Source organism: Drosophila teissieri, chromosome 3R (assembly GCF_016746235.2).
Source record: "Drosophila teissieri strain GT53w chromosome 3R, Prin_Dtei_1.1, whole genome shotgun sequence".
Taxonomy (NCBI): domain Eukaryota; kingdom Metazoa; phylum Arthropoda; class Insecta; order Diptera; family Drosophilidae; genus Drosophila; species Drosophila teissieri.
The window spans coordinates 8,757,028-8,784,683 of record NC_053032.1 but is presented as its reverse complement, the minus strand read 5'-3'; the positions used below and the strand labels follow the sequence as shown (position 1 = coordinate 8,784,683).

Here is a 27,656-nt window from a genome sequence, read left to right as displayed (position 1 = left end):
TCCTTTTTCGCCTTTCGGCTGGCGACAAAGTCCTCACGAAGTGTCCGCATTGCAGTTGTTTCCGTTTCGCTTCGTTTCACTTCGTTGCGACATGAAAACTTAATGTCGTAATTAACTGTTTGCGTTTGCGCTTTAAGAGTGCCCACAAAAAGGCGTCGCGTATACGTCCCGTGTGCGTCACTGCTTTAGCCGCGTATGCGCCCCTAAGCCGAGATTTAAACGCATCGCGTGACCCACTTGCAGCCTGCAACTTTCAATGCCGACGTGTCACTTTATCAGGCAGAAACTGGCAAATGGTGTGACACGAATTTCCGGCCAGGAAGCAAAACAAAGCAAATAGAGCAAAGCAAGGAGAAACGGCTGACTGGCATTTCGAAGCGGGAAATGGATGTAAAAACATCATAGCTCCAACTTCCACCCATACGAATTAACTTTGATGACTTGGCGGAAAAAGCAAAGCAAAAATCAGTTAGCAGTGAGCAGTTACCTGGCGCGATTCCATTTCCGCCGCTTAACGTTATTAAATCGCTGAAATGGAAATTTCGGCCTAGAGCTAAGCTCCAAGGATATCCAACTAGATTACCCTGGCACCCGGATCCGGCAATTCCCCAATTTGGCTGGCTGTTAAATAAGATTGTCAACTGCAATTAGCGCGCTTAATGCATCTTTCGAATGCAAATTGACAGTCAGACAGCGTGTCCTTCACGGCTTTCAATCTGCCAGATGTTTAACCACTTGCCTGCCATCCTGCCATATCAACCTGTTTACGGCACGCATCCTAAAGGACTCTTCCGAGCAGTGTGGCAAGGACACGGCTGTGGCACTCAGACATGCATTCGCTGCTCGCCACTGCCAGCAGTGGCCCCTCCAAGTTGCACATTTTAAGACTGCGGCGACTCGAGTCCCCTTCTCTGTCGGCTGATGGCCCTTCAACTAACGCACCTGCTCCACAGCCAACCACACTTGGCTAAATGGGCCATAGAAAGTGGTAGCGAGCTGTTTTGCTTCGCTGCAAATTAAATAAACCCCGTAGATTATAAACTTATGCCCAAAGTGGGGCCTGGAATAAAGACTTCCGTTACAAATGCCTGAAAATGTTTGAGTTGTTTTCTAAATTTATTCATGAGGATTTAAGAGCTACTTTAGAGGCACGCGAAATGAACTTATAATGCGACTTCGAATGTGTAGGATTAATGAATGTTTCCACAATATTTCGATCACTATAATAATGCCCTCCGCTAGTCGAGTCATTCAACCATAGTGTATCCTTTTGCCAATGTAGCATCAGTTTTTAATTTTTAAAAAAGGAATTCAAATTGCTAGATATCACTGGAATTGCTAGATATCCACTTCCCAAGGAATTAAGTCATAATAAATTAGGAAAACCACATTATAATAGGGTTTATTCAGTGTCAGTCGGGGATTTGTAACAACTATAAGAAACTAATTAACCTAATCCAAGTGTAGTTGGCAATCACTTGGCCTGGCAGCACTTGGCTCCCGTCTTGGCGGCGCATTGGCATTGGCTGTTTCCGGCGCAGTTACCGCCGCACTTTCCGGCTGAGCACCGACAGTCTAAAGGAGGAGAGTTCATTCTATTAGTATAACTTTATAAAATATAGGTTACCCCATTTAGGGTGACTGGTACTTACTGTTTCCACATCCCTGGCAAGGCATCTTGTTGGTTTTTTGGTTAGCTTGTTGCGGTGTTTTCAAGTCGAAGCTTTTAAACTTGTTGATGCCTTCAGGTTGGGAAACTCTCCTCTTTATACCCGATCCAGTCCAATCGAAACTGTGGGCCGTGCTGCCCGATAAGATAAGAAAACCGTGTGCAGTTCAATCGGCGTGCGCAAAAACATAATGCTTTTTGTGCCCGGCGATGATAAAGCGATTTGCACACGCCCTGATAACGAGAATCGATTTGGTGGTGCGCAAAGCAGTGGGAGCACTATAAGAATGCTGGACCTCCAGGCGACAATCATCAAACAGTGCTACCTTACGGCTAAGTGCATCAGGTTTATTTTAATACAAACAAAACACAAAATAAAAATCACATAATGGGTTGCAAGGCTTGTGGAACAAGTGAGTATACAATTAATCCTGGTTAATCCAGTGCGGCTGCTTATTTCCCGGTTAAATCCTCAGACTGCCAGTGCTCCGCTACCAAGTGCGGCGACAACTGCGCCTGCAGCCAGCAGTGCCAGTGCTCCTGCAAGAACGGACCCAAAGACAAGTGCTGCTCCACCAAGATATCCAATTAGATACAAGGACCCTTCTCAAGCTCATCTGTGTGATATACGTATAACCCGTCGGCATGGAATCGAAATAAAACCACAATCACTTCAAGCTAATGTTTAAAATCAAATCTTTATTGGCCATTTTGACAAGAATAGTTTCCCACTTTAGCTTTAGAAATTGCACACCCAATTAGCGTTTGAAATTACATTTAAAACACTTACACCATGTACACATTTAGTTCAAGTACACCGTGAGTACAGGACAATCAAATAGTATCCAAATATCAACATTGTTTTTGGCGAGCGTCTCTCTTGTGTATTTGTGTATCTTGTGTATCTGTGTGTTGCGTGGTGTTTGTTTAGAGTTTTTGGGGAATGTGTGTGTGCAATAGCTTTCATAATGAAACATTAAAACTTTACGTACACATTATTACATTTTGTTTCACAAATTGTGAGTACACAGAAGGAAATCCGCTCTCGTTCACATTTAAGTGTTTTAATTTTATTGAATTGTATATTTATTTGGGGTGTACTTAAGTTTTATAAAATTCTTAAGGTTCGCATACAAAGCTAAGTGTAGTATTGTGTTATTGTTGCTGTTTACATACATAAATGATTATGCTTATGATCTCTCAAAAAAACGTAATATGGTCCTTGTGTCTCTAATAGCTGACTAAAAAGGCAATCGCATGTGGCGCATTTGAAATGCATTGCAAACTCTGCCCTGATGACTCAAACAAACAAGTTAAAAAAAATATACATTGATTAGTTTAAATTTTTTCGCATTTTCAGCATTGGAAGCCAATAAAGGAGGGGTTACATAAAGCAATTCAATGTTACTTAGATTATAACTAAAATTAAAGCAATCAATCTCTGCGTTGCTGCTTTCGTTGATTGTTTTTCATCTTTTTTTTAACATAGGCTTAGCACGCGAAGTAATTTCTATATCCAAGTTTTAAAATTAGGCGATTAAAATAAAAATCAAAATCAAAAATTTCGATTCAACAAATAGTTACTCACTAACTAAATCGATTCTCTCGTCAGTATCATTTAAACGTAATGCTTTGTCACAGACGAACACGTCATAGTGCAAAATTGAAATCATATGTATACATATATAAAAGGTATATATAAAAATATAAAACAACATGCGGACACATTCTAAAGGTTTATACAACACAGAAATTCTAAATTCTGCTTAAGTCAGACACAATCATAATCACGATATATAATATAGACAATGTTCTGGCTGTGAGCTGAAGGTGTTTGTGTTGAGGTGCGCAATTTGCATGCATTGCTCTGCTAGATCTAATTGTTGTTGATGTTGTTCTGTGTTTTGGCGTTTCACAAAAAGCTGCAAGGAAAAAGTTAAGAATTTAATATAAAATATATAAACGAAAACCTACGAAAATAGTTAGTTCTTAGTCGCAAGTAGTAGGTACACGAGTAACATTTAAAACACGGGGCTAACTTGGTTTTTAAAAATAGTTTCACCTTCTGCGACAAGAAAGCGCTTGTGTACATATATACGTATATAAATATATTTAGATATTTTTCATGTAAATTCGTAATTTGTTTCGTTCCCTGTACGGAGTTTCAACTCTTCTAGCTAGTCTTATATTAAGATTCAAATCTTCCAGCTAGTGTTAAAGAAGTTTTAACTCTTCTAGCTAGTCTAGATCCATGACCATTGAAACCAACTCACTTCCCGGAATCCATATCCTTTCCCTAGTTTATTTGTGTATAACGTTTGTATATAGCATAAAACGACGAATAACGCTCAAAATACGATAAACAATTAACTGGACAATCGCGAACATTAAGTACGTAGCATAATAAACCTCTTCGTTTCAATATATATTCAATCTATTCATTTGCTAAGGTACAAACATTTTACTTCAACTTCTTTTTTCTAACCCGAAGTGCTAGCGAAATCTTAGTGCGTTTTAGTGAGTTTTGATATGGAATAATATCAAGAGATAAAATACGTACCAATCAAAACCTTCCACTACGATGCATTCCCAAATCTAATAATTACATCTAGATAACATTAAATAAAACTTTTGATTAGCACAATGAGTCATGCGCCAGATCGTTTATATCGTTGAGGTGGCGGAATCGGCATCGTCGGACTTCCAAGATAGCGGCACACGTTCAGGAGTTTATCTGATTTCGATTATATGTAGGCTTCTATAGTGGTTATAGTTTCAAAAGTTCTCAAAGTTTGTAATCGTATCGAAGTCCGCCATTCCAAAGTCACCACTAAAAGAGGTTTCGAATAAAGTTTTGTCAAATTAGAAAAGAAAACGTTGATAAATAATAAAGAACCGGATTATATTAAATCAAAATCATGCAGGCGATCCAAGGAAAAGGTGGAATAGATGCATTATATGAGGGCATAAAATAATGAAATGACAGAAGTGCTCAACTTATTACATATTTGTACTTGGGAAATGATCGCAAGCTTTAATGGAAGCTAATCCCCAACAATTGAGAATGCAGGATTCACTTAACATTTAATATAATAACAATAACATCAAATTGAGTTTAAGTTCGTAATAAAAGTGACAACAGCAACGAACATGCAAGTAATCGAACAACCCTTAATAAGGGGCACGTAGGATTATGTTAAATCTAATGTAGCAATCAGTTTTAAACACTTGTCAATTTTATTATTTTCTTTCAATCTGAAACTCTCTATGTCGCTTGATTTTTTAAGTCAGATTGGTTAAATTCGGATTTATAGGTGCATGATGGTGCTATTCTGCAAGCTGCGTTCAAAGCGAAAAAGGAGAAGGGTAAAGATAAAGGTTAGAGGGCATGATTTTTAATTTTTTTTTTATATATCTTACAAAATTGATCGAGTTGTTGCTGAAAAGTTTAAAGAGATGGCAATACTTTATAGTGAAAATATAAAAGAATCTCGTAACACAAAACGAAACGTAAGTAATTAAGTCTCTTAACGCTAAATCGCAAAAGAGAAGGAATATAGTGATATATATCTATATAGTATATATATCTCATTCGAGAGCCCATCTGAAATGTATGAATCAGGGGTAGACTGAGGAGATGCAATGGAATGAGAATGAAGAAGCCAACTGCAATTCGATTAGGGAAACTGGGAGATGGCGGTCAGGACGGATCGATCGGATGAGAGCTCTATTTGGGCGTGAGTGAATGCGGACGAGAGCGCAGGAATTATCAACGAGTGAACGGGTTGCAGTGATCTGAATTCAGTGATTTGAATGCGAAACTTAACTAAAGTGTTATACCTTTCGGTAAATGGCACATTTAACTAGCGCCCAGTACCCAGCCATCAGGTGTAGGCGGTGGCACAGCATATAGTCTATAGTTGTATGTCAATAAGGCATCAGTGATTTCACTTATCACAGGATCGTTGGGTTGAGCGCTTTTCACAATGCTCGCTAGGGCCTCGGCCGTTTCGCTAGCATCGGAATCTGATTCCTCAAGTCGGGTTGGGCTATAGAAAGTGATGCCGCTTTGTGGCGAGATACTGAACCATCACCAAAAAATCATTAGCCGCAAAGGTGGAAAATGAAAATAAACAAAGAGTAGGGTAGGTAAGTTTCTGTATAAGTACAAGTAAGAAAAGACAGGGGACATGGAGAGCTTCTCAAAGAGCTCAAAAAAAGTTCCCAAATAATTTTATTAGTTTGTTAAGAAAAGAGCCTCTAGTTCGAGTTAGTAAGGAACAAACGCATTCGGTTACAACTTTTTGCCTCTTTTCAACGTTTTTTTTTCCAATTCAAAGTATTGCAATCTGATTAAACTTTTTGGTCAAAAACATAATCATAATCAACGTAAATTAAAGCATACAAGCAGAAACAAAAAGGGCGAATCAGCCGTGACATAGAGGCTTTATCGATCATCTCGGCCCAAACATTAACTCTCCACTTAAGCTTTTAAGCCAAGTATAAACGCAATAGTAAATAAATGGTTTATTGTTTTTCTTGTGGTTGCTGACGGTCGATTTGGCGTAATAGCTGTGGCGTCGGCTTCCAAAACTTACTTTCCCAGTTGCATGCTTTCCTGAGCATGATGCGGTGTTCCACTTGTAGATCCATTGTCTCCATTGCTACAAACGTGAACGTGCAATGTGCTCTTCACATAACCGGTCACGGGATCTAGAACGAGGGGTTCAGGTTCTGATTAGGAGTGTTGGACCGTGTTATCTTTGATTGCATTCTTACCTTGACGCTTTGAGTAGAACTCACCAAAGGCGACGTCCCTCTTCACGGGACTCGCATTGCGATCGCTAGGATGCAGCCAGCAAAGCACATCTAGATCTCGAATGCGATCGGCCAGGTTCAGCACCTGGAAATCACGTGCAGTCCATGGCGCTAGCATGGTGACCAGTCCATTTTCGTTTACGTAGGCGATAGTGACTCCACCTGTAGTTATATTGTTATTATTTTTGGAGACCTTTTTGGTAAGTAATTTTAACAAACCGAGCTCGCTGTCGGAGAAGCGGAGCAGGAAAGTCCCAATACCATAGACTGAACGCAACAGATCATCCTGAGCCTTGGCCTTGTTGATGAAGCCCATAATGCAGCCTGCTTTCCACATGCCCAACATGTGATCTTTGGTGAGTTTCATGATGGCAAAGAACCACTCCCAGAATGTAAAGGACCGGTCAGGCATGGGCTCCTTACAGAACTGGTTCCACGTAATGTACTCAGATCGCTCCTCACGCTGGAGTTTCTCGTCTAAAAAGAAAACGAAAATAAAGATCGATCGTCAAGAAATAACGGAGATCGAACTCACATAGGAAATCCAGGTTATCAATAGTCAAAGAACGCCCTGTGCAAGATCCAAATTTGATGTTCAACGCGACGGACAGCTGGGCCCAGGTAACGCGGTCGGTAATCATGAAGGGATCGCGCACAATCTCTGCAAACGCATTGTCCCAAGTAATGGTAGCCCAAGATTGTGGCTCCTGGTTGCCGTGCACAATCACCACCACCGGTAAGGACAGGGTCCACACCCGGATCTGGAAATCGTTTACTGTGGTGGTGGTGTAGAAGAACAGGGCGAACTTCTCATCCATAACGCTCTCAGTGCCTTTCTTTTCTGCCCGCTTAATCTTCTTTAGCTGCATGTTTCGGAAGCTGGCGGAGAAAACATGGTTGTTTTGTTGATACTCCATGGTGCTAGAGGCGTTTTGAATCTCGCCCGATGATTGACCGGAGAGGCTACTATTATCCATCTGTGTATTGCGCGTGACGAACCGTTGCGACTGGATCTCTGTGAATGAAAAGGGGAAGCGTTAGGTTTAAATACTGGGCAGTAAAAAGCGCACATATAGTTACCTGACATTATGATGCACTCGACTGTGGGTGGATTGTTGTGGATGCCGAGCTGGGAGCCGATTAGCCAACGCACAGACGCTGCGAAGCGTGTGTTAGTCTTCATCACTTGCGGGGGCTGTTTGTCGACGATAAAGGCGGAGCATACCAGGTTCTTCTGTGCGTTTTGCACCTGTTCAAGCAGATGTGTGAGCTCTGGCTCTTCGGTGACCAGACGTACGCGCATCAGCTCCTTAACGGCAGCCAACATGTGTGCGATAAAGGTCTCGAGCATCTCAAAGCAGCGCTGGATGTCATCCAGGGAGCCCTCATTAAAGGGAGCTCCGTTTCCAGCTTGCGCTTGTTGGTGGCGCCAGTTCTTGAGCTCGTGTATGACCATCTCGTGGAGCGACTCGTAGTACATAAAGCTGCGACGCATTGTGAGCACGATGGCCGCTTTTTCATCGATTAGACTTCTGTAGGCAGCTTCTGCGTTCGGCGACGATGTGGAGTTCAGCATGTAGCCATAGTTCTGGACAAGCAGTTTTAATGCATTGGCACAGTTGCCAAAATCATTGAGGGCCTGCATGATCTGATGTTGAACCTCGTACAGCTCCACCTTGGGCGTGACCATTCCGAGGGCTGGAGAGGCTATGCCTGGATTTTGCACATTGTGGATGGGGCCTATGCCCTGAACAACAGGCGGATTGCAGCTGTTGGACACCGCCAGCAGTTCACTGGGGTCCATGTAGCCGGTAACCATGGGCGTGTTGTTCATGTTGTAGGGATTTAGCGGCATTGATTGGCCTGCGGTTGCAGCCACGCTCTTTTCGGTGACCAGCTGCAACTCTTTTTGTAGACCGCTCCGCAGATGCGTGTACAGCTCGACAGCGGAGATGCGTTGGATGAGGGCGCAAAGCTCCACCACCCGGAACTTGAGGGCCTGGTCGCTGGCGGTGCGCGTGGACAGAAGCTTTTGCTGCAGATCTTCGTTGAACTTTAGGGCCACGCGCTCCAACTGGTCGGTAGTGTTGGGCGTTATTTGCTCGGACCTAAAGGGATAAAAAAGATTCATAAGACTATGCTTTCTAAAAAGAGCAAAGAGGACCTTTTTCTCGTATGCTGCCGCTGACTTCAATCACCCCATACCCCAACACGCCACTCTACTCACATTATCCTGTCTTCGATCCAGGGTGCCAAGCAGAGGCGCAGCTCGAGCAGACCCTTCTCCTCGTAGTAAGCCGCCATACGCTGCTCGCAGTCGACATGGCTGGAGATGCGCTTCCACAAGCTCATGCTCTTGCTCTACCCGATGGATATGATGATGGTATAGTGATTTTGGATGCTAAGCTGTGACAGCTGAATGTGTATGGTGATCAGTGCAACGGTTGGGATTCTTATTCTGGATCGGATTCAGTTTCTGTTATGGGACTTTTTGAGCTGGCTCTTGGGCCGATCAATGTCCTGCTGGCTTCCACAGGCAAATGAGTCTGAGGCGTCCATAAAATGCACTCGCATACATGCGAACTAGATCGTGTTTTTCTGACTTGGTTTGAATTTAGTATGGTTAGGAGGAGGAAACTATAAATACACAAGCATATGTACATGAGGGTAAGTGCGATGTTTAGGCAAGATAATGTCTCCTAATATTGGATTAATATGTGATGTGATGACGCTATGGTTTTGTGCGATTCGTAGATGCGACCCCAGTGCGACTTTCAATAATATTTGCACTGCAGCTCGTACTCAAAGCCGTACACCCATAAAGACGGCCAATTGTTGACTTATCTATCAAGGTTTGGGTCTCCCCTCGGTCAAATATTAACAATAAGCATAGTCATGTTTGTGTCATATCGAAAGGTAAAGTAAATGTTAATCAGTAACACATCTTTGTTACGCCTTCCATGGTGTTACACATCATAAAGAACTGATAATTTGCTTGTTTACATTCGAAACTTATTTACATTGTTCAAAACTGAATTTTTTTAAAGGAAAACCTCTATGTTATTTCGTACGTTCATATAAATGATAAATTTGTGTACGTTAGCTTTCTTAAATAAGTCCAATGCTAAATGAAATGTTTTCAATTTAGGTAATGGAAATATAATGAGCTATATAATTTCAGAGAAGGAAGTAGATCTCCCAGCCGTGTCGTGAGCTCATAGAACATTACTTTATAAGCGCAGTAAAGAGCTGAATGAATGCGACCATGCTGGCCTTAGCCTTTTATTACCATAACGAAAAATTATTGCAAATGACAAACACACCGAGAAAAACCAGCTCGCACGCAAGTGAGAAAGTAAACAAAAACGAGGCAAAGCAACGCGTGAGGTGAATTCGAGACGTCCCGAACAACAGGTGTGAAAATTAATTGCACCTCCGGGCGAGTCCGAGTCCGAGAATATCCGTGGGGAATATGACTCTTTATGGTCATGCTAAATAGTGCTGATAAGGCAGCCTGGTGGCGGTGGCGGTGACGGTGACGGTGGCGACGGCGTTGGCAACCGGTCGAGCCCTTCTCCATCGTGCCGCAGTTCTTGGCCAAGTGCACAAGTCCGGCGACAATTCCTCGGCGTCGAAACGTGACCGTAAATGAGCGGTAATCCAGACGCAGCGTCCAGACTCACAGACCCGAAAGCCAAACTGAAAGCCAAACCCGAACCGAAACGTGTTTGCTTTTGTGGTCGATACGCTAATTTCTGTAGTTACCCGGAAAAAAGGCCAGCGGGACGCTCACGTAGCAAATATGAATGGCCCAAGAAAACGAAGAAGTTGAAAGAGTGGTGTAAACAAGGCAAACCAGTCTACTTCCAGGCGACTCCAGTCCAGGCAACAAAATTAGATAAGGATCTAATGACCGAAACAAGCCCGAAAATGCAGCTCAAGCAAAGGGACTACAGAGATGGAGGAGGTGGATGATCAAAACAGGTCGCGCCGATACCTGACCCCCAGGACCCGCATTCGAGTTCGGATGTGCGGCTCACTAGGTACGAGATTCACGGAGTCATCAGCTTAGGTAGATGGAACCAATGCGACTGTGTGGAGAGGTAGTTTTGATTCGTCCGCAGGCAGGTTTCTTTCTATTCATAAGTCAGAGCTGCTGGCTGCTGTTCTTTTCTTTCTTTTTCTGCCCTTCGGCACTTTTAAGTCCACAGAAAAGTGGTTCAAGGTTTTGATTTGCTTTTGGTTGCCCCTCTAATGTGTCAAGTCAGCTGGAAGAAACCCAGTCAAGTGGGCAAAAAAAAGTTTTTTGTTTATTCTTATTAGTAGAATAGCGAAGAATAGCGGCCTTTAGAAGTACTTTTCCATTTGTTATCAGCTTGAAAAGCTGCAGTCACTTCCACGGGGGTTATCAATGGAAAAGCTTCGAACGAAACAGAAGGAAAGCCTCGGTCTGGTAGATGTTTTGATTTCTCGGATCGATTGACCGGCTTTATGTGGAATTGTTCTTGATCTCACTTGGGTTATCTGAGTAGAGCAGAGGCTGTCAGGTGGCTGCGAGCAGACTGTTTACAAACAATTTTCCAGGGATAGCCAATCGCAGTATTGTCACAATGGGAAGATCGTTTTCATATCTGAACAATAACAAATCACGGCCAGCAAGCTATTAATGGTTATATGTGAAATGGATGATTTTTTTTACAGGTATTTACCGATCGATCGTAGAAGTTCAACTAAAGGCTTGGTTTATTTGACTGCCTACTTTTATAGCCGAAACCTTTCACTTGATAAGGCGCAAACGGGAATGTCAAAGTAAGTACGGCCAACCATTAAGAATGATATGAAAATTACGCTGAAGTAGTTAGAATAATCAGTGTTTGCTGGAAATTTGCCGTATTCATATATTATTACCAAGCTCTGATAGCGCGTTGACCAAAAGGCATCGATGAATCAATTGCCATGAAAGATTGCGTATGGATTAGGTGGAAAACCGAACAAGGCACTTATCGGCCAATTTACTAACTTTAAATAGCCCTCAACGGCTTCGCGGAAAAGCGACTGGAGTTTTCGTTTATTAGGAACTGCGAAACTACTGACCGCCGAATGCGAAAAATGCCTTTGTCCACAATGATATTATTATGAAATGCGGTTAATGGAATTATTATGTTAATTTACGCACATAGCCTCTTCGAGGGTCTTAATTGGGGAAACGCCGGTGTATATTATCAACGAAATAACCAACCGCACCCCATAATTAGAGTCAAAAATGCATGGATGGATGACTGGGTGGCCACCACCCCTCTCCGAGGGCCGAGGAATTGCCATCTACCATATCGTTATAGTTTTTGGTCATGTGTTGTTTTTTGGGACCAAAGCGACATAGAGCTTAAATTTCCCGGCGATCTAACTGATATAAATGTGTAACAACTTGTTGATATCGAGTCAAATCCTTTTTGGGGTCTGATTTTATTTTGGTTCTGAGCCGGTGCTCCCAAGAAATCCAGTTTCTTTAGCCATCCGCACGAGCAGCAAACGCGCAATGAAAACAAAAACAAAGACTAAACAAACCGAGCACAGACCCAGACGCGATAAAAAAGTTTTGCGGCCTTTTTAAGTTTCGGTATTGACTGCGCTGAAAGCGAAAAATATCTCCGGCACGTGACGTCAGCAAAAAAGCACACTACGAAAAAAATTTTAATTTAATCGCTCATTTTAGCACAGACGTCCATGCCTTAAAAAATGTATAAAACATGACCTTGTGCCTAATGCATAGAATAATATTTTAATTTGATTATATATAACAGTCATTATAAAAATACTCATTACTTATGTTTGCACATTTCATGCGAAATTTTTGAAAATTGAAGTTTTACTTATCGGACTTCCTGCGATAAGCGCCTCAAACTTTTGTTTAATAATTAAATAACAATTATGCGCTCATGCGCTACTTAAAAATGTAACCTTTTTAGTTGTGTGAAATTATGCACATGTGATGATTTTTTTCTAATTTGTATAACCCTTGGTAGCATGCTTTTGACTATAATTCTTGGAACAACTTAGAAAGTAGATGTGCACAAAAGAAAACGAGTAATTTCAAAAAGCGAAATATAATGAATTTTAAAAGAAAAATCATCTTTTATTATGATGCGTGTTATTCGCCTTGCTTAGCTTGCTTTGCTTTGGAGGTAACACATCGGCCGGCATTAACTTTACCGCAAAAGCCGCGATAACCGGTAGTTACCTACTGAAGCCCCACTGAACCCATCCCCCGCACGTCGGACATCAGCGATTTATAGCGCCATATAGACCACATATAGAAGGTGTGTTTGTTCGGTGGGGGGCAGGGGTGAAATACGAAGTGTATTTAGTTGGTTGCAGGCGAACACGTTAGTCGGCGTTATTTATACGCGGTTGTAAATGTTCACACATGTCCACAGGGGCTTCTGGGCCAAATGGAGAGGTGAATGAGAAACGCCCGCGGCTGCCAAGCTTCAGGGGTTCAAAATGTGTATAAAACTCATACCTCAAAAGCGCCTCAAGCACGCAAACACGAGTGTATTCCGACCACCAGCACAACAAATATGTAACGAACGAAGCTTTTCAATTTTTTAATGTATGTATAAATTCATTTCGATCTCTCGACGGCGAAAATGTTTTCAGTTGCAAAACTTGAATTTGCATTGACGTCTATCTTTTGGGCGACCGTTCAAAGAATCGCCGTATATCCACTGCATACACATACGCAGTACAGATAAACAAACGCTTTTGTAGCCCCGGAAATATGACAGTTTCTATGCATCCCACGAAGCACCTATGGGAATTTCCAAGTACTCAGAACTGATAATGCACAGGAACTAATTTTCCATAATCACTACAGCGTCCCAGTCAAGTAGTACGCGCACTTAATTTCAGTAGCTTAAAGAAGATAGGTATTGAAAAATTAGATTTTTCCGGACTTAGCTCCTTTAAGCAATTCCAGTGTCTTCTGCGACCTTGAACCTTGAATTTTCCACAATGAAAAACCTGTGCATATAATGAAAGTGGTTTGCCAGTTGCAGTGAAAAGCGAACTGGTTGGGCTGCTTTTTGCATCCGTTGTTTGTTGTGGGGTATGTAAAGCAGCGGATTCAAGTAAAATATAAGTCAGTTCAGCGTTCGCCGGGGGAAAACCCGCAGTTCATAGTAATCTGCACTTACATTTGAGTGCCAATTGTTATGGCATACATACATTCTTGACCAACGGATTGTTTGCCTATTTGTACGAACGTGTGTGGATACTTTTGTATCTGTGCTCACGAGATACAGATTCTCAACAAGCTCTCGCCAGCCAGCTGCCCACACAAAAGTTGACTTTTTGCTGCCGTTCAGCAAACAAAAAGCGAATCGCAAACAGCAGAGAAAGACGACGAGAAATACGGAGATAAAGGGGGGAAAGGGGAATCAGCCCAGTTGCACTTTTAGTGGTGTGATTAATGCCGAATAGGCGCGTTTTAGATAAGCATTTGGTTGGCGGATGATGACTCATCATCGCCGAGCACCAGGCAATCGTTACTCCACACCGAGCCACTTTGTTTATCTTTCTATATCTGCGATGCGAAATCTTTGGGATAAACAATCCGCAGATACAGATTGAGTATAATCCCCGAAAGCAGTATGCACACACAATATCTGGCCTATTGCCACAGCGAAAATTCTGAAAAACGTGTTATCTGCAAAGTGGGCGTATAAACAAGATATAGCCAGATAGAAAGATCCCCATTTTCATGCGAACTGAAAAGCTCCGAGGAATCCAAGTGCGGCAAGTGGAAAGTTTTATGGCAGCAGCCCGGCACTGATAAGACTGGTTGAAACTACGTATCATAAAAGGTAAGACAATTAGTTGGGACAGTGATACCTCTGTGCGCGGAAACATAATATTTAAATATTTCTGTATAAATAGGTCCCGCAATTTAAAATTATTTAAAATTCGTATTCCAAACTTGACCATTACACTTATGTGCCGAACTTAATAAGCCAAATTTCGACATTATATCGATAGGCGATCGACATTTAATAATGAGAAGCGATTTTAGAAGAAAGAAGAAGTCTTTTCTTCCTTTCCACTTAAAAAGGATTTCACACAAAATATGTACGTAATTATTATTGATTTCAATTTGAGATAATATTTGATATAATATTGAGGAATATTAAAAATTCTTTTGAAATATCGATAGAAAAACATAGAGCACGATAGAATACAAAATATATACACCCATTTAAAAGTTGTGGACGTGACAGCATTTTGCAGTTTAAATGTGCGTAGGCGTAACTAAAATCTGCATGCTTAGCCTCAACCTTCTAGCTTTTATAGATCTAGAGATCTCGAAGTACATACATATGTTAGTACTAATACTATTTATTTAAATTTATGGTTTTGGTTTATGTGTTGGTATGTGTTGTGTTATGTGTTGGTATATAACATTTAAAATTCGCGTTCTTTGAGTTGGGCAATCCAATTTGAATATTTGTCATGCACTCGGCAGGGAAAATTTGTATGGGCATGGCATCAAAGTTGAATTGTTATGCCAGTGGAGCAAGTAAAGCTCTGGTTAGGGTCACTACAATTTCCTCGGCCCTTGGCAGGTCTGACCACTCCGAAAACCGACGATTCGAATCCCCCAAGTGTGGGGGTTCTGCCTTTGTTGTTCCTGGCTGTTCTTTTCGCTTTTTGCTTTCTGCTGCTTCGACATTTGTGCCAGCCAGCCGTACATTTTATATTTTTCTTGTTCAATTTTTTATAAACAACGCACACACTCACGCTGTCCCTGTGAGAAACGAGTGCCGTTTGTGGTATTTGTTTTTGTACTCATAAAAGTTTAATAAGCATGCCTCAGTGTTCTGTGCCCTGTGGTTGTGTGGGTGTTTGCCGTACACCGACATTGGAAACCCCACCGTTGCACCACCCCCAACCGAACCCAAAGTGACCCTCTTGCCCCGCCAAGTGTTTTTAAAGTAATCATTTATCGTTGCTGCTCGCCTGACATTTTGCACGATGTTTGTCGGTTTTCGTTTCCTATACCGAGAAACAGCGGATCGATTGGGGTATATTGGACTTAGTTGTATGTCGGCACATGGTTTTTTATCACCACCTACATAATGCACGTTCTGCGTACAGATCAATGTTTGTTGTCACACTAGATCCGATGACCTCACTTATCAGTTCATAATCAAACCAATCCCAAGCTTATAAAATATGTGCTCAGCTTGATTTGCCAAAAGTAATTAAGGCATATTTGTCCAAATTGTCAACTGCAATACATTCAAGGTTAGGTTATCGCTTAGTTATCACTTTTGTGTTGGTTCTCAATGGTTCGAAAAGTGATTATTTGACTGAAAACATTTAGGTTATCAAACAATACAGCTACCAAACATTGTCTTTTATTGCTTAACTGTAAAGTCTTAACGAAATGTCATTTAGGCCATCCTTATCAGCAGAGTGAAAAAAAAATCCCAAAAATTTGTAAATCCTCAATTAAATCCATGTTCTAGTGCTCTATAATATTTTCGTGTTTTTTAAATACTTATTAAATATTATTATGGTTACTATTTTTGTAACCCACAATTTTCAAAGATTATTTAATGGCTTTGCGATAACATTGTCACTAAATTCAAAGAATATCTAGTCAGATTCATTTTAATAATAAGTTCGGATTCGTTTACTTCGCAGATAACTTATGAGGATGAAGAAGTGACAGATTTCAGTTTCGATTCGCTAGTTCTGGGTACCATCTACTAGCACCAGAAAAGTATTTTACCAACGATAAGCAAGCACAATGTGTAAGTACAGTAGGCCCCCACTCTAATGATGGGGCAGCAGTGTGCTCCAGTTACGACTGAGGGCCCAAAGATTAAATGCAACGCAATAAACGACTTTGATAACGAGGTGTCAATGTAACAAAGTAAATAAGAAAAGTCGGCGATAAGAAGCAGAGCTCGATTTGCGCTTGAGGATAGTGATTCGCATAATCGAGTAATAATTAGCACTGCCCATATCGAAGGTCCAGAAATAACTTTAAACACATGTGGACTGGATTTGTGGCGATAAACTTTCCTGCATATGTTCACATCTGACGCGAGTGAATTCCAAAACGATATTGAAAGAAAGATTGGGGAAACGAATCTTGAGTACCCTAGAGTTGAAGAAACTCGCAGCATTATTGAATTAATAGTGGGTCCAACCATTGCATTTAGATATAATTCTTTCTTATGTAAAATATAGTTTTTCAATGATAATTTGTTTGCCCATCACATGCATATAACATTATATGCACAATGTAAAGTGGTATTTTTATACAGAGGTTTTTGTACCTCGCAGTTAAATTACTGTTAATAAATATGGTATTTATATAATATTATTGACATAGACTGAACCCCTGCGTTCGCTATCAAAGTTGACCATCCACCTGGCCATTGATTGGAGGACTCACAATGGCCAATGATAATCTACGGTGTCCACAACAATCCGATCGGGTTTATCAAATGTGAAACGCCAAGGGGTTAACTAACATCGGCGTCGCTGACAATCGTAATTTGTCCGAAGTGGTAGGAGCCAGCCGGGTTATAGCCAGGCCAAGAAGTCAGGGTGGAGAGAGGGGAAGTCCGGGACGGAGGAGGGGTAGTGAGCGACCGACAGCGAGCAAGATAAAAGTGTTGAGCGCGCAGAAGTCGGCGACGTATGAAAGCAAGAGTAGCATGTGAATATGAGAATGATAGGACCTCGTACGACAGACACGTAGAAAAATATCATAAGAGTACTAGGTAAATATGTGCAAATAAATGTTTGATTTTGGGCCACATCAAAAGGTTTTAATTTAGTAATGCCTTATAGGAATAGTTTGAATACATATTTATGCTTAGAGCATAATTTTTTAAACAGCAGATATTTGATATTGGAAATTAAAACTATATAATTTTAAATGTATGGACTCGCTTTTCTTCCTGTGCAATGGAGCGAGTGGGACGCGGAGATGGGAAACAGCTAATATACTCGATATCAGTGTTGTTGTTGCTGCCATTTGTGCTATTGCACTCGAAATTCTTGTTGCCTTTGTTTTTATGGGCTTTCCAGGAAACAACAATGAACGGGGAAGAAGAAGACCGGGAAACAGGAGCATGAAGCACACATGTGCATGTGTGTGGGTATTTTGTTGATGTATAAATAAAGCGTCAAGTGGAAACACATGATGATGGTGCATTGAATTTGTGGCTAAACGGCAGAGAACCTTCGTGAAGGCCTTGCGGAACCACCAAACGCCCACCCACCCAGAAAGCACCCACACTTTTTGCGCAGTGCACAATTGCAGTGCAGTCCTCCCACCCACACACGCATTTATATACGTACCCCCCACCCCTTAATTTGTTGCTCTTTTTCTTCTATTTTCTATTTACCTTTGGTACACAAACACCAGCGCACAACACTATGTAAACACACGGCTGGCTGGTATCAATTTGTTTGTGTTGGTACGCCTGTCGCTGTTGCTCTTCGATATTTTTTATTATGTATTTGCCGTTTTATTTTTAAATCGCGCTTCACGCACACACAAACACACTCGACGCAGTGCGAGGGAAACGGAGCACACATGCACACCCGCACACGCACTGAGAATTTAAAGAGGTACTGGAGTCTCAACAAAAGGTAATTCTATCTGTAAATCGAATTCTTAAAGACAAAGTGCACTTGCAAAAGAATTCAACTAGTTGCGCACTTAAAAATTGCTCCGCTTTCGAACAATTCCCTTTAGTGGCTAAAAAACGACTGCCGCGTCTCTAGAGTTGGAGCGAAAACGATCCACATGCGATACTATCGGACTGCGGACACATGTGAACAATCGATGCCATCTGCAGATATCGATTCTTTCTGTTACATTTCTGACAACCCGGAAAGGTAGCAAATATTTTTGATTCTAATTAGAATACTTTTGCTTTAATTTTATAGAACAGGGGCCTAAAAAATTGTTAACAAGCTATTGACAAGTAGTAGCAACGGCTTGCTAACTATAATAATACAAGTATTGCAAATTCTAAACAACTTTAATTTCACATTTCATTTCAAATTAATTGTTTTTAAGTATATGTGCATGATTTAACGAAAAACAAAACAAAAAATTGAAGGGCAGGATTTTCTATTAAAATGTTATACTACGTTCAATATCTAGAATATATTTATCTTCCACTTAATGTTGTGAGTTATTTGAATTAATAAATAAACATTATCAATTAGTAGTAAAAAATTTGATGGTGTAAAACCCGGATAGCCAAGACTGCAACCACCTCAGCACTGTTAACCTAACAGCAATGTTGGGTAGCAAAGAATAAACAATTTACCAAGCTAATTGCGATAAACAAACATTTATCAACGGGGATTTACACCCTTCTTCGCATTACTGTGGCGCCGCAAATATGACTGCGCATGTTGTCCGTACACATGCAAGCTCCCACCCACACAAATGCACCACGCGCGATGTAATTAATTGCATTTGATTGATTTGTCCACCGAAAGTCAAGGTTACCCCAGTCGCAGAGAAGCACAATTAATGGTTTTTTGTCTACTCTTGTGATTTCCGCACATAAACAGAGCGACTTCTTATTTTCACCTGTTGTGCGCAGCAACAAGCGAGCATGCGTATGCCACCCCCTTTAGTTCAAGAGGGGGTTAAATTCAGAGAGGGGTTTTTAAGGATGGGCCCCGTCTAATCAATAGGCTTTAAATAATTAATCCATTCCACAATCGGCGCAGCACAGCAAATCACTCACCTTTCAGATTGCCTTTTTGGTTATGGCAGGTGTTGTGGGAAAAACCCTTTTTATCCTAAAAGTAACACCGCCTGCAGCTCACGGCTGTTAGGCCACCTAATTACAGGGCAACTAGTCTTAAATATCACTCTTTAAACGCACTAAAATTAAATTGTTTTCGTTTTACGAGCACTCGAATTTTGCGAACGCGACTTCCAAGAGATTTCGATAGACAGCACCCCCGCAAAAGATGTTATCGTCCAATCGCTGGAGCTGCCACCTGTCGCAAGTAGTGGCGCGCGTTTTTAAAACGATTTAGATAATCGATGATTTAAACAATTTTGTAAATTTTAATAATAAAAAACACACTAACGTACAAGAATTACATAGTATATGCTTAAGATGTTTTCGCTGGTGAACACCCTTAAATTCATGGCTATTTTTACAGTCGCAGCGCCTTGACATCGATTTGGAAATACACAATATACAAAATGTTCGGGTAAATCGCTATCATAAGTCTAGAAGTAAACGAGTGGTGTGTACGAGTAGGTTATTGTCAAAGCAACACCATTGAATACGAGGTCCTGGGGAGCAGTAATTGCCAGGCGAGTCACTATTCAGACAGTTTATTGGCTGATATACTTTCGGCTTACGGCGATAATAAATCAATTACGGTTAATAACAAAGTTAAGCGCTTTCGGGTGTCTTCACTTCATCGCTTCTTTCCCTCACAACTAACAGCTAAAAATATCTAACAATTAGAGTCGGTGCTTCACTTCTATCTCCTCAACTCATCCATCGATCACGAGACTTAAGATCAAAGCAGTGCGTTTTTGGTGTGGTGTTTATGGGTGACTTGTGGAGAGGGTTTGGGAGGGGGTAGGGGCAGGGCTATTTCTCAACCCGTCTCAAGTTGGCCAGCTCCGTGAGCCACGCCTTGATCAGATCGTAGGTGGAGAAGCTGATGCCCACAGCAATGGGTCCCTTAATCCAGTTCATGCTGAGTCCCTTGTAGAAACCGTTCTTGATGCCCTCCTCGCTGTGTGGTAACGGAAAACGCATTTAAAATATGGATAAAATCGTAAACAAGGATCTGTACGCACCGATAGATCTTGACGAGAGTCTCCAGGATGGTTGGGTACCGATCTCCGGCTGCCGTGTTCACCCGCATTGTCTGCATTCTTCGCCGCACAATGTCCAATGGATAGCTGGCCGTTTGTCCAGCGGCACCAGCCGCAGCACCGAAGACCAGTGAGACTAGAGTATTGGGTTTATTATTGCCGACCATTTCTGCAAAGAAAGAAATCGTTTTAAAAATTTAGCAACATATAGGAAATTTCAGACAGCCATAAAGTTTATACTATAACAGCAATATAAAAATAATGATTCAAAATTCCCGTTTTAATTGACACAACATTGCTTCTTGTAATTATCTTAATATTCCCAAATAATTTTTTTAATTTGATGATGATGTTCGTCCCAAATTATATAGTTTTGCATACTAGGATGTATAGCGCATTCCTACCATAGTATTCCCGCTTGAGAGTCTCGTATGTGAAGAATGAGGTGCCCGCATAGGGAATCACACCAAGAACTGTGGCCCAGTAGCCACGGAACAGCGTCCGCGGACCCTCCTCCACCCAGATCTTGGTGAAGACCTGTCGCAGGGTCCGATAGCCAGTATACCGATCCGTAACAGCCATGCGGGCGCGGGCCAGGTCCAGAGGATACGTCAACGATTGCGAGGTGATTCCTGCCAGGGAGCCAGCCAAAAATCGACGACCTTTCGTGCTGCAGAATAGAATGGTGGGTAATTTAATTTGTTAAGAGTATACAACAGAGTAGAACTCACTTAGAGCCGTCTTTGTCCACATGAAGGATTCGACGCCACTGCTCGTGGGCCGTAAACTGTATGGCTGCGTAGGGCACAATCCTGGCCATCGTGGCCGAGTTCCCCCGCCACAGGGCCAAAACGCCCTCGTTGGCATAGGTATTTTGCAGGTAGCGCAGCGAGGCTCGGAACGAGAAGGGAACATCGTTGCGGATCTGGAAGTTTATCTTGGTGCGGTCCAACGGGGCGATGACCGTCTTGGCCAGCGCCCCCGCCGCTGCTCCGGATATCAGACTGATCACCACCTGGTCGATTTTCTGGCGCACTGAAGGGTAAAGGGAACCAACTCATACATTAATATATTTATGTTTGTCATTCAAGTGATAAGAAGTGCCTACTATATATTTTTGTATCTGAATTCAAGTTTTAGCTTTTGTTTTAATGAGTCTATTTTACATTTGAGTTGTTAATTAATTTCTTTATTTACTGCCCTTAGCTTTGATACCTAATGGATGGTTTAAATCCTTCGTTGTTCATTGCAGAAATATGTTTCTTTCACGGCAGGAACCACATCTTTTGCGAATTATGTACATATGTACTTACTGGGTGTGACCGTGACGTTGAGAGTGACTGTAGTGGCGGGTACGGAGATTGCTCCTGATGTTTCGGATGGATTCAGCTGGGTGCGCGATGTGTCCGCATCCTCCAGGTCCGAGGACAACGTCGCCGAGGACGTGGTCATCGTGCTCGAGAGCTGACTGCCCGTGGACTTGATGGACATGGTGATGTTGGGCTTCTCCAGGAGACGGCTCATGGCAGACTCGGGCTGGGGACCTGAAATCAATTTGCATATCAATCCGGGCCGGGTATATTGCCCCACCAACAGCGCCGGCTTATCGCCACCACTGATAAAGGTTCAATATGGCCAAAACTAATCTAAACCACCCGAAAATTGCTTCGCTATTATAAGACTTCCCAGCAGAGACATAACAAACTGAGTGGCGCTGCTGTACAGCTGAGGTCAATACAATAGCAAAGCACAACTAATTCATATGTTATTATAAGGGTACACCCATACCGGACTCGATTAAAAGTATGCAACAGTTAAAAGGAAAGATTTGTAATTAGCCCTTAATTAAATTATTTTATTTGAAGCTGGAAGGCTTCTTAAAAAGACTTCCTCTAAGCTAAAAGTTTAGGTGCAACTTTGTGACGAGTGTTTGGAATTGTTATCAGCCTACTAGGAAAACACCGCATTGGATTCGATGATAATTGATTTGTGTGACCAATAATGAAAAACAGAGGAACACACGAATACTGTTCTTATATTGATTGCGAAGAGTAAATGTTTTGGGTGCTACTCTTTCACAGGCAGGTTTATTTATGGAGCTCAGGAAAACTATGTGTGTACCAGTTGATAGCGAAAACACATTTCGCAAGTTCATGCAAATAATATGCGGCTCTCACAATTGTTTCGTAATTGATGGAAGCATTTCCCCTTGGCATAGGTTCAAACATAGGCCCTCGAATTGCTTTTAGCAGCCACCTAGCCCATAATACTGACCAATATTCTGCTATCTGGCCAAGTTTCAGTGTTCCAGTTTCACTGGCTCCTGGCAATTGAACTTTGCTTGGGCCCCAAGTCGAGTCATTCTGCCTCTGGAGTGCGAGCTATCAAGCTCTCCGGGCTTTCAGCCGGCATTGATAAGGCTCTGACCAGCTGCTAATTGCGTCTTACGATAGATAGAAGCCGAGTGTTCCAGAAGACCTCGATGTACCCGCTCTCGCCTCGTTCCCACTCCAAAGGCCAAACGAGCCCGCAAACCGGTTGGGTTCGTCTGCTCATTGTGGAAGGCAAAAGGCACCGAATTATCAGTTCATATACATATGTGTGTACATAGGTACATGTATATACATAAGCGCCCGAGCATATTTGCATGTAGTATGTCTGTTGATGTGTGGCACACACCTCCAAAACAATTATCATGCCGAATATTGAAATGCGAGCTGAGCTCGCCAAATGTGTGGAATATCACAACACGTGTGTTCTGATTACCGACTTTTGGGGGTTGGGCACTTTTCCAAGTTCAACAGCTGAGCGCGGCTAAAATTAAACGCTTTTCATGCAGCAGCCGGTGCGGGAAACCTTTGAGAGGAAAACCCAGAGCGTTCATCAGGGCAATAGAATGGATAAGTGCAACCTTGAAAGTGATTGCGGCTAAATAGAGCTTCTGAGGTGTACAGTGGATACTGGCTAGGCATGACATTAGATATACATTAAAAGTTTTAAATTATTTTGGAGTGAGAGGGCACAACAAACTAGTGTACAAGGCACGTAAGGCAATTACTAACATAATGCATACTCCGTCTAAAAATAATTTATTTTTCTCAAAAAAGTTGTACTTTAAAATGATTATACGTAAGTACATATTCATTAAAATATAATAATAAACAAAAGTTCTACTTTTTTATACTTTTAAAACTTGAAAGAAGATTATAAGCTACATATGTATGTATATTATATATCTATTAATTTTTTAGCTGATTTGCTGTTGGAAGTCCTCACTGTACATAACGATTTCCGCTCTTTTTATCTTGAAAAGTTGGGCTAAAAGTAGTTTAATACTCCACGCCTTTGCTTGCGGCTTAAGTGCGATGTTCGCAAAGCCAGTTGATATCTGCCCCCCATAAACTACTTTTTGATAAGGAATTGGAGCGATGGAAGGCACTTTGCAACCACTGTGCACTTGGATGCTGTTGTTGCCGGCGCTAAATAAACGTAAACAAGCTCGTTAGGCGGTGTTTGTGCACTTTTTTCTCTGCTCTTGCACTCAGTCAAGGTTGAGGTTTACTACGGATCCAGTTTATCCAGCGAGTGTTTTCCACTTTGCTTCTGGCTATGAAATTTGTTTGCTATAAATAGCCAGAGGGTGTGGGGAGGGGAGGTGACGTGGGATGTAGATAGTAAAGCAGCTACAACATCAGTCCAACTGGACTTTGTACCCCCTAGGAAGGAAATAACAAAAACAACTGGGCAATGAATATTTATGCAAATTACTCGGGAAATGCACTTTCACATGTGCGATTTTCTGGCCATTTTAATTGCTCGGACAATAATCCGATTCGCGATACTTTTGTTTGTTGTTTACAAAGCTGGAATCCTCCTATAAGAATCATACGTGACTTAATTCCCATTCTGATTGGACTGAGTGGGTCTAGGGAAATGTAAAACAGCTGTTGCTTGCTGTGTTCTTGTGTTGTTACGCGTTTGTTTCTCTTAAATTTAAGTACTTTGTGATAAAGACCAGTGTGCACCAACTGTTTGGCAATCTATTTATTCGCTCTTGTTTACACCGATTAAACGCTTGCAACATCCAAAAAAAAACAACAACTCACACACGGACACCTTATATAATTGGGCAAAACGAGAACAACAAATTATTTTGTACGCACAAATACATGTATCTACATGTATGATTTCATGTGTGTTTCGACTCTACACGCACCTTTATTTTTGTTAGCACAGATTCTTTTTTTCGGCCTCTCTTTTCGCTCCTTCGGCCTTGGCAACAATAGGAAACAACAACACAGCCGTGGGTGGCGTCCGCACTGCTTTTCGATTCCAAAATCACAGGTGCTGTGTTCCCTTTACGGCGAGCTAACTCTTTGTCTCTATTTCGGAATTTTCTATTTGTTTATGGACATTTTCCGCGCGATTCTCGACTCCGCCAGCGAAGCTCCAAAGAGCAATTGACAAAAACATCGAGAACTGTGCCTCGGCGCTGCCACACTGAGAGCTGCCAGACTGCATGGGTGCAGTCCACGCTAGAGGAAAACCAAGTGCGCAACCATTTTAACCGTCGCACAGTGGTGCAAATTCGGAGAGGACTTCTATTAAGAAAACATTTCAAAATTTGATAATTGAAAGTTATAAAATTTATACACTATAGATAGACCTTGCCATGTCAAATGTATAAGAACGCATCCTGCAAAAAGTTGAGTTGATCAAAAAGCACAATTGCAAAATTTAAACGTACAAGAAAAACTTTGTAATATCCTTAGAAAATTTACATATTTGTCAAATTTTTGAGTTTTAATTTTTTATTTTCTAGAAAGTTTAGTTAACGTAAAATAAACATTTATTAGTATAAAAACATATTATAATTAAATATACAAATGATTAACCAAATTAAGCATTGATTAATTATACATAGTCAACATAAATAAAAGAGTGAACACATTTGTAAAGAATATAAAATGCATAAAAAATATAAAAAAATTAGGGTAAGACCAAATAATATTTAAATAAATTAAAAATGGCGAAACCCAACAAAGAACAAGAAACCCCACAGCGGCCGATATTTTTAAGTATTATATTATTATTATGCATTATTTTCGCTCTTAAAGTTTTGACGGGTAATAAATCAAATGACCAAGTTATTCAGTGTCAGAAAGTTACAATGCACATTGTCATTATTATGTGTCAAATCCGGGTATATACTTATGTTCCTCCTGCGTATAATGACTTTTTATTTGACGCTTTACTTATAGTAGAAATTTTATTTTACTTGGTTTTGCCTAATTAAAATTTCTCCTAAGACATTTAAAAATGCAAGAAATCGATAAACATCTTACCGGCGATAGTCTGCGGTATGGCAGCACCATACCGTTGTTGCGCAGCCAACTTCACGCGAGACGCATCGAAAACAAAAAATACTGCACAGAAAGCAATTGAGAAAACCTAAATAAAAAGCGAGTGAAAAGGACCATGAACGTAGACCTGCGATCGTACTCGCGCCACTGGCTCACGGAGTTCATCGAGCAATACCAGGAGGAGGAGTGTCTATGGCAGCCCAAGCACAACGATTACAGCAATCACGCAGCCCGAAACAAGTCCTACGACCGCCTAGTGGAGAAGCTAAAGGAAGTGGAGCCAAATCCGGACAGGGCGATGGTAGTAAGGTGGGATATATTTCACCGAGATATTTCACGGTTCAGTAAACACAATTGACCCTTTGCAGGAAAATCAACTCGCTGCGTTCTGCTTTCCGGCGGGAATTCCGCAAGACGTCCAGCAAAAACGACTACGAAACGCGTTTGTGGTACTACGACAAGCTCCTTTTTATCGCTGACCACAAGCCCAAGCGCCACGAACTCGGCTCCAAGCCCAAGAGAGAACTCCAGATCAGCTTCGACGACGAGGAGTCAATGGAGTTCGAGGACGACTCACATCACACGGGCACTCAGTCTCAGCACATGGAGTCCATAATACCCACGTCCCCAGACGAAGTGGAAGATGTTGCGGCGACGGCCAGCAATGTGGTCGTCAGCAGTCAGGGCGCCACTCTGAGCACCATTTCGGTGACGCCTGCGGAATGCGTGACCCTTGTTAAGAGCGAGGAGCACCAAGCGGCCGAAGCGGCGGCAGCAGCAGCCCAAGCGCACCAGCAACTGGTAGCCCATGCAGCAGCTCAGACCTCCATTGCGGCGGCGGCAGCTCAGGGACACGCCGTGAAGGTCCTGGAGATCACCTCTCTGGACTCCAACTCCCAGCGAGAGATACAACAGGTGGGTAGCCCCAAAGCAGTGAAGGGTGTCTAAGGTCTTGAACCACCTCCTCTCCTCAATTAGGCTGTCAATCATCTGGAGCACCACCAGCAGCAGCTGCACCTACAGCAGACGAATGGTCAACATCAGGGCGTGCCTACTATCCAGATAGGTCGCGATCATTACCAGCCATTGTTTGGCAATGCTGGCACCACTGCCTACACCACCGCAGCAGCACCGAGCACTTCGCATCGGCACGACGACGAGTACGATGCCATTGGCGTAAACGTGGCCAGCAAACTGCGCTCAATCAACCCCACGCAGCGGATCGTGGCCGAGAAACTGATCAGCGATGTTCTATTCAATGCCCAGCTGGACAACCTCACCGTTAACTCGGCCCTTACGCAGTAATCTCCCTCGTCCCTAGGCTAAGTTTATGTAGTCCCTGGCTTTATTGCTCCATTTTGTCTGTGTCCCAACCTGCAGCCTGGCCAACATGTGTCGCCCGGGCAGCAGTTGATTGTACCATACCGTTTGCATGTAGTTTTAATTATTCTATACAATAAATAGATTGTATGTCTTAAGCTCATCACAAAAAGGATTGTCACTCCGCCGAACTTCCTGCGCCCGTAAGCTTGTTCCACGCAAACCTGGCAAACTGGAGAAAGAGGAGATGCAGGTGGAGATGAGGTGGTCGCCTTAAGGATGAGGACTAACATACCGTGACCGGCGGCATCTCGATCTGTTCCGCCTCCGTAACCAGTTTCCGGTTGCTCTGCATGTAGCTCCAGCCCAGATGGATCCCCACCAGACTGGGGATCATCACGATGGCCACCAGGTTGCGCGACACAAACGAGGGCTGTTTGCTCATCTCTACAATGTGCGTAAGACGAAATTATTATTATTTAACAGCAACCAAAAATCAACAATGACTATGTGACCGCATTGCGAAGTTTGTTTAATCTTCTCAACGAAAAATACCAAACTCAAACGCTGCTCCAAAACGGGCGGTTGGCTTGAATCA

The 27,656-nt window shown here is 42.1% G+C and overlaps 6 protein-coding genes across 12 annotated transcripts; 2 read left to right on the top strand and 4 right to left on the bottom strand.

Moving 5' to 3' along the window:
- Positions 1-1,376: 1,376 nt before the first annotated feature.
- LOC122621864 (metallothionein-2) lies at positions 1,377-1,786 on the bottom strand. The gene is made up of 2 exons (XM_043799864.1): positions 1,653-1,786; positions 1,377-1,575 (listed from the first exon to the last, which is right to left on the bottom strand). The coding sequence occupies exons 1-2, from the start codon at positions 1,675-1,677 to the stop codon at positions 1,475-1,477; spliced, it is 126 nt and encodes a 41-aa protein (XP_043655799.1). The 5' UTR covers positions 1,678-1,786; the 3' UTR covers positions 1,377-1,474.
- A 163-nt stretch (positions 1,787-1,949) lies between these two features.
- Positions 1,950-2,346, top strand: LOC122621863 (metallothionein-4). The gene is made up of 2 exons (XM_043799863.1): positions 1,950-2,082; positions 2,146-2,346. Exons 1-2 carry the CDS (start codon positions 2,058-2,060, stop codon positions 2,259-2,261), a joined length of 141 nt encoding a protein of 46 aa, XP_043655798.1. The 5' UTR covers positions 1,950-2,057; the 3' UTR covers positions 2,262-2,346.
- On the bottom strand, positions 2,342-19,453 carry LOC122621860 (signal transducer and transcription activator). Of its 7 annotated transcripts, none has more exons than XM_043799853.1 (10): positions 19,276-19,453; positions 8,715-9,124; positions 7,568-8,595; positions 7,023-7,502; positions 6,707-6,964; positions 6,449-6,649; positions 6,268-6,403; positions 5,510-5,751; positions 4,230-4,499; positions 2,342-3,591 (listed from the first exon to the last, which is right to left on the bottom strand). In XM_043799853.1, exons 2-8 carry the CDS (start codon positions 8,837-8,839, stop codon positions 5,529-5,531), a joined length of 2,451 nt encoding a protein of 816 aa, XP_043655788.1. In that variant the 5' UTR covers positions 8,840-9,124; positions 19,276-19,453; the 3' UTR covers positions 2,342-3,591; positions 4,230-4,499; positions 5,510-5,528. The 7 variants fall into 7 exon arrangements, with proteins under 7 accessions (XP_043655788.1, XP_043655790.1, XP_043655794.1 ...); XM_043799855.1 differs by having other exon boundaries at positions 6,268-6,382; XM_043799859.1 differs by having other exon boundaries at positions 4,230-4,500; positions 5,582-5,751; positions 6,268-6,382.
- A 411-nt stretch (positions 19,454-19,864) lies between these two features.
- On the bottom strand, positions 19,865-24,841 carry LOC122621862 (mitochondrial coenzyme A transporter SLC25A42). The gene is made up of 6 exons (XM_043799860.1): positions 24,592-24,841; positions 21,689-21,919; positions 21,107-21,410; positions 20,780-21,045; positions 20,358-20,544; positions 19,865-20,293 (listed from the first exon to the last, which is right to left on the bottom strand). The coding sequence occupies exons 2-6, from the start codon at positions 21,897-21,899 to the stop codon at positions 20,146-20,148; spliced, it is 1,116 nt and encodes a 371-aa protein (XP_043655795.1). The 5' UTR covers positions 21,900-21,919; positions 24,592-24,841; the 3' UTR covers positions 19,865-20,145.
- A 910-nt stretch (positions 24,842-25,751) lies between these two features.
- On the top strand, positions 25,752-27,185 carry LOC122620653. The gene is made up of 3 exons (XM_043798229.1): positions 25,752-26,047; positions 26,107-26,653; positions 26,717-27,185. Exons 1-3 carry the CDS (start codon positions 25,854-25,856, stop codon positions 27,041-27,043), a joined length of 1,068 nt encoding a protein of 355 aa, XP_043654164.1. The 5' UTR covers positions 25,752-25,853; the 3' UTR covers positions 27,044-27,185.
- On the bottom strand, positions 27,161-27,601 carry LOC122620654. The gene is made up of 2 exons (XM_043798230.1): positions 27,354-27,601; positions 27,161-27,290 (listed from the first exon to the last, which is right to left on the bottom strand). The coding sequence occupies exons 1-2, from the start codon at positions 27,501-27,503 to the stop codon at positions 27,237-27,239; spliced, it is 204 nt and encodes a 67-aa protein (XP_043654165.1). The 5' UTR covers positions 27,504-27,601; the 3' UTR covers positions 27,161-27,236.
- Positions 27,602-27,656: the final 55 nt, after the last annotated feature.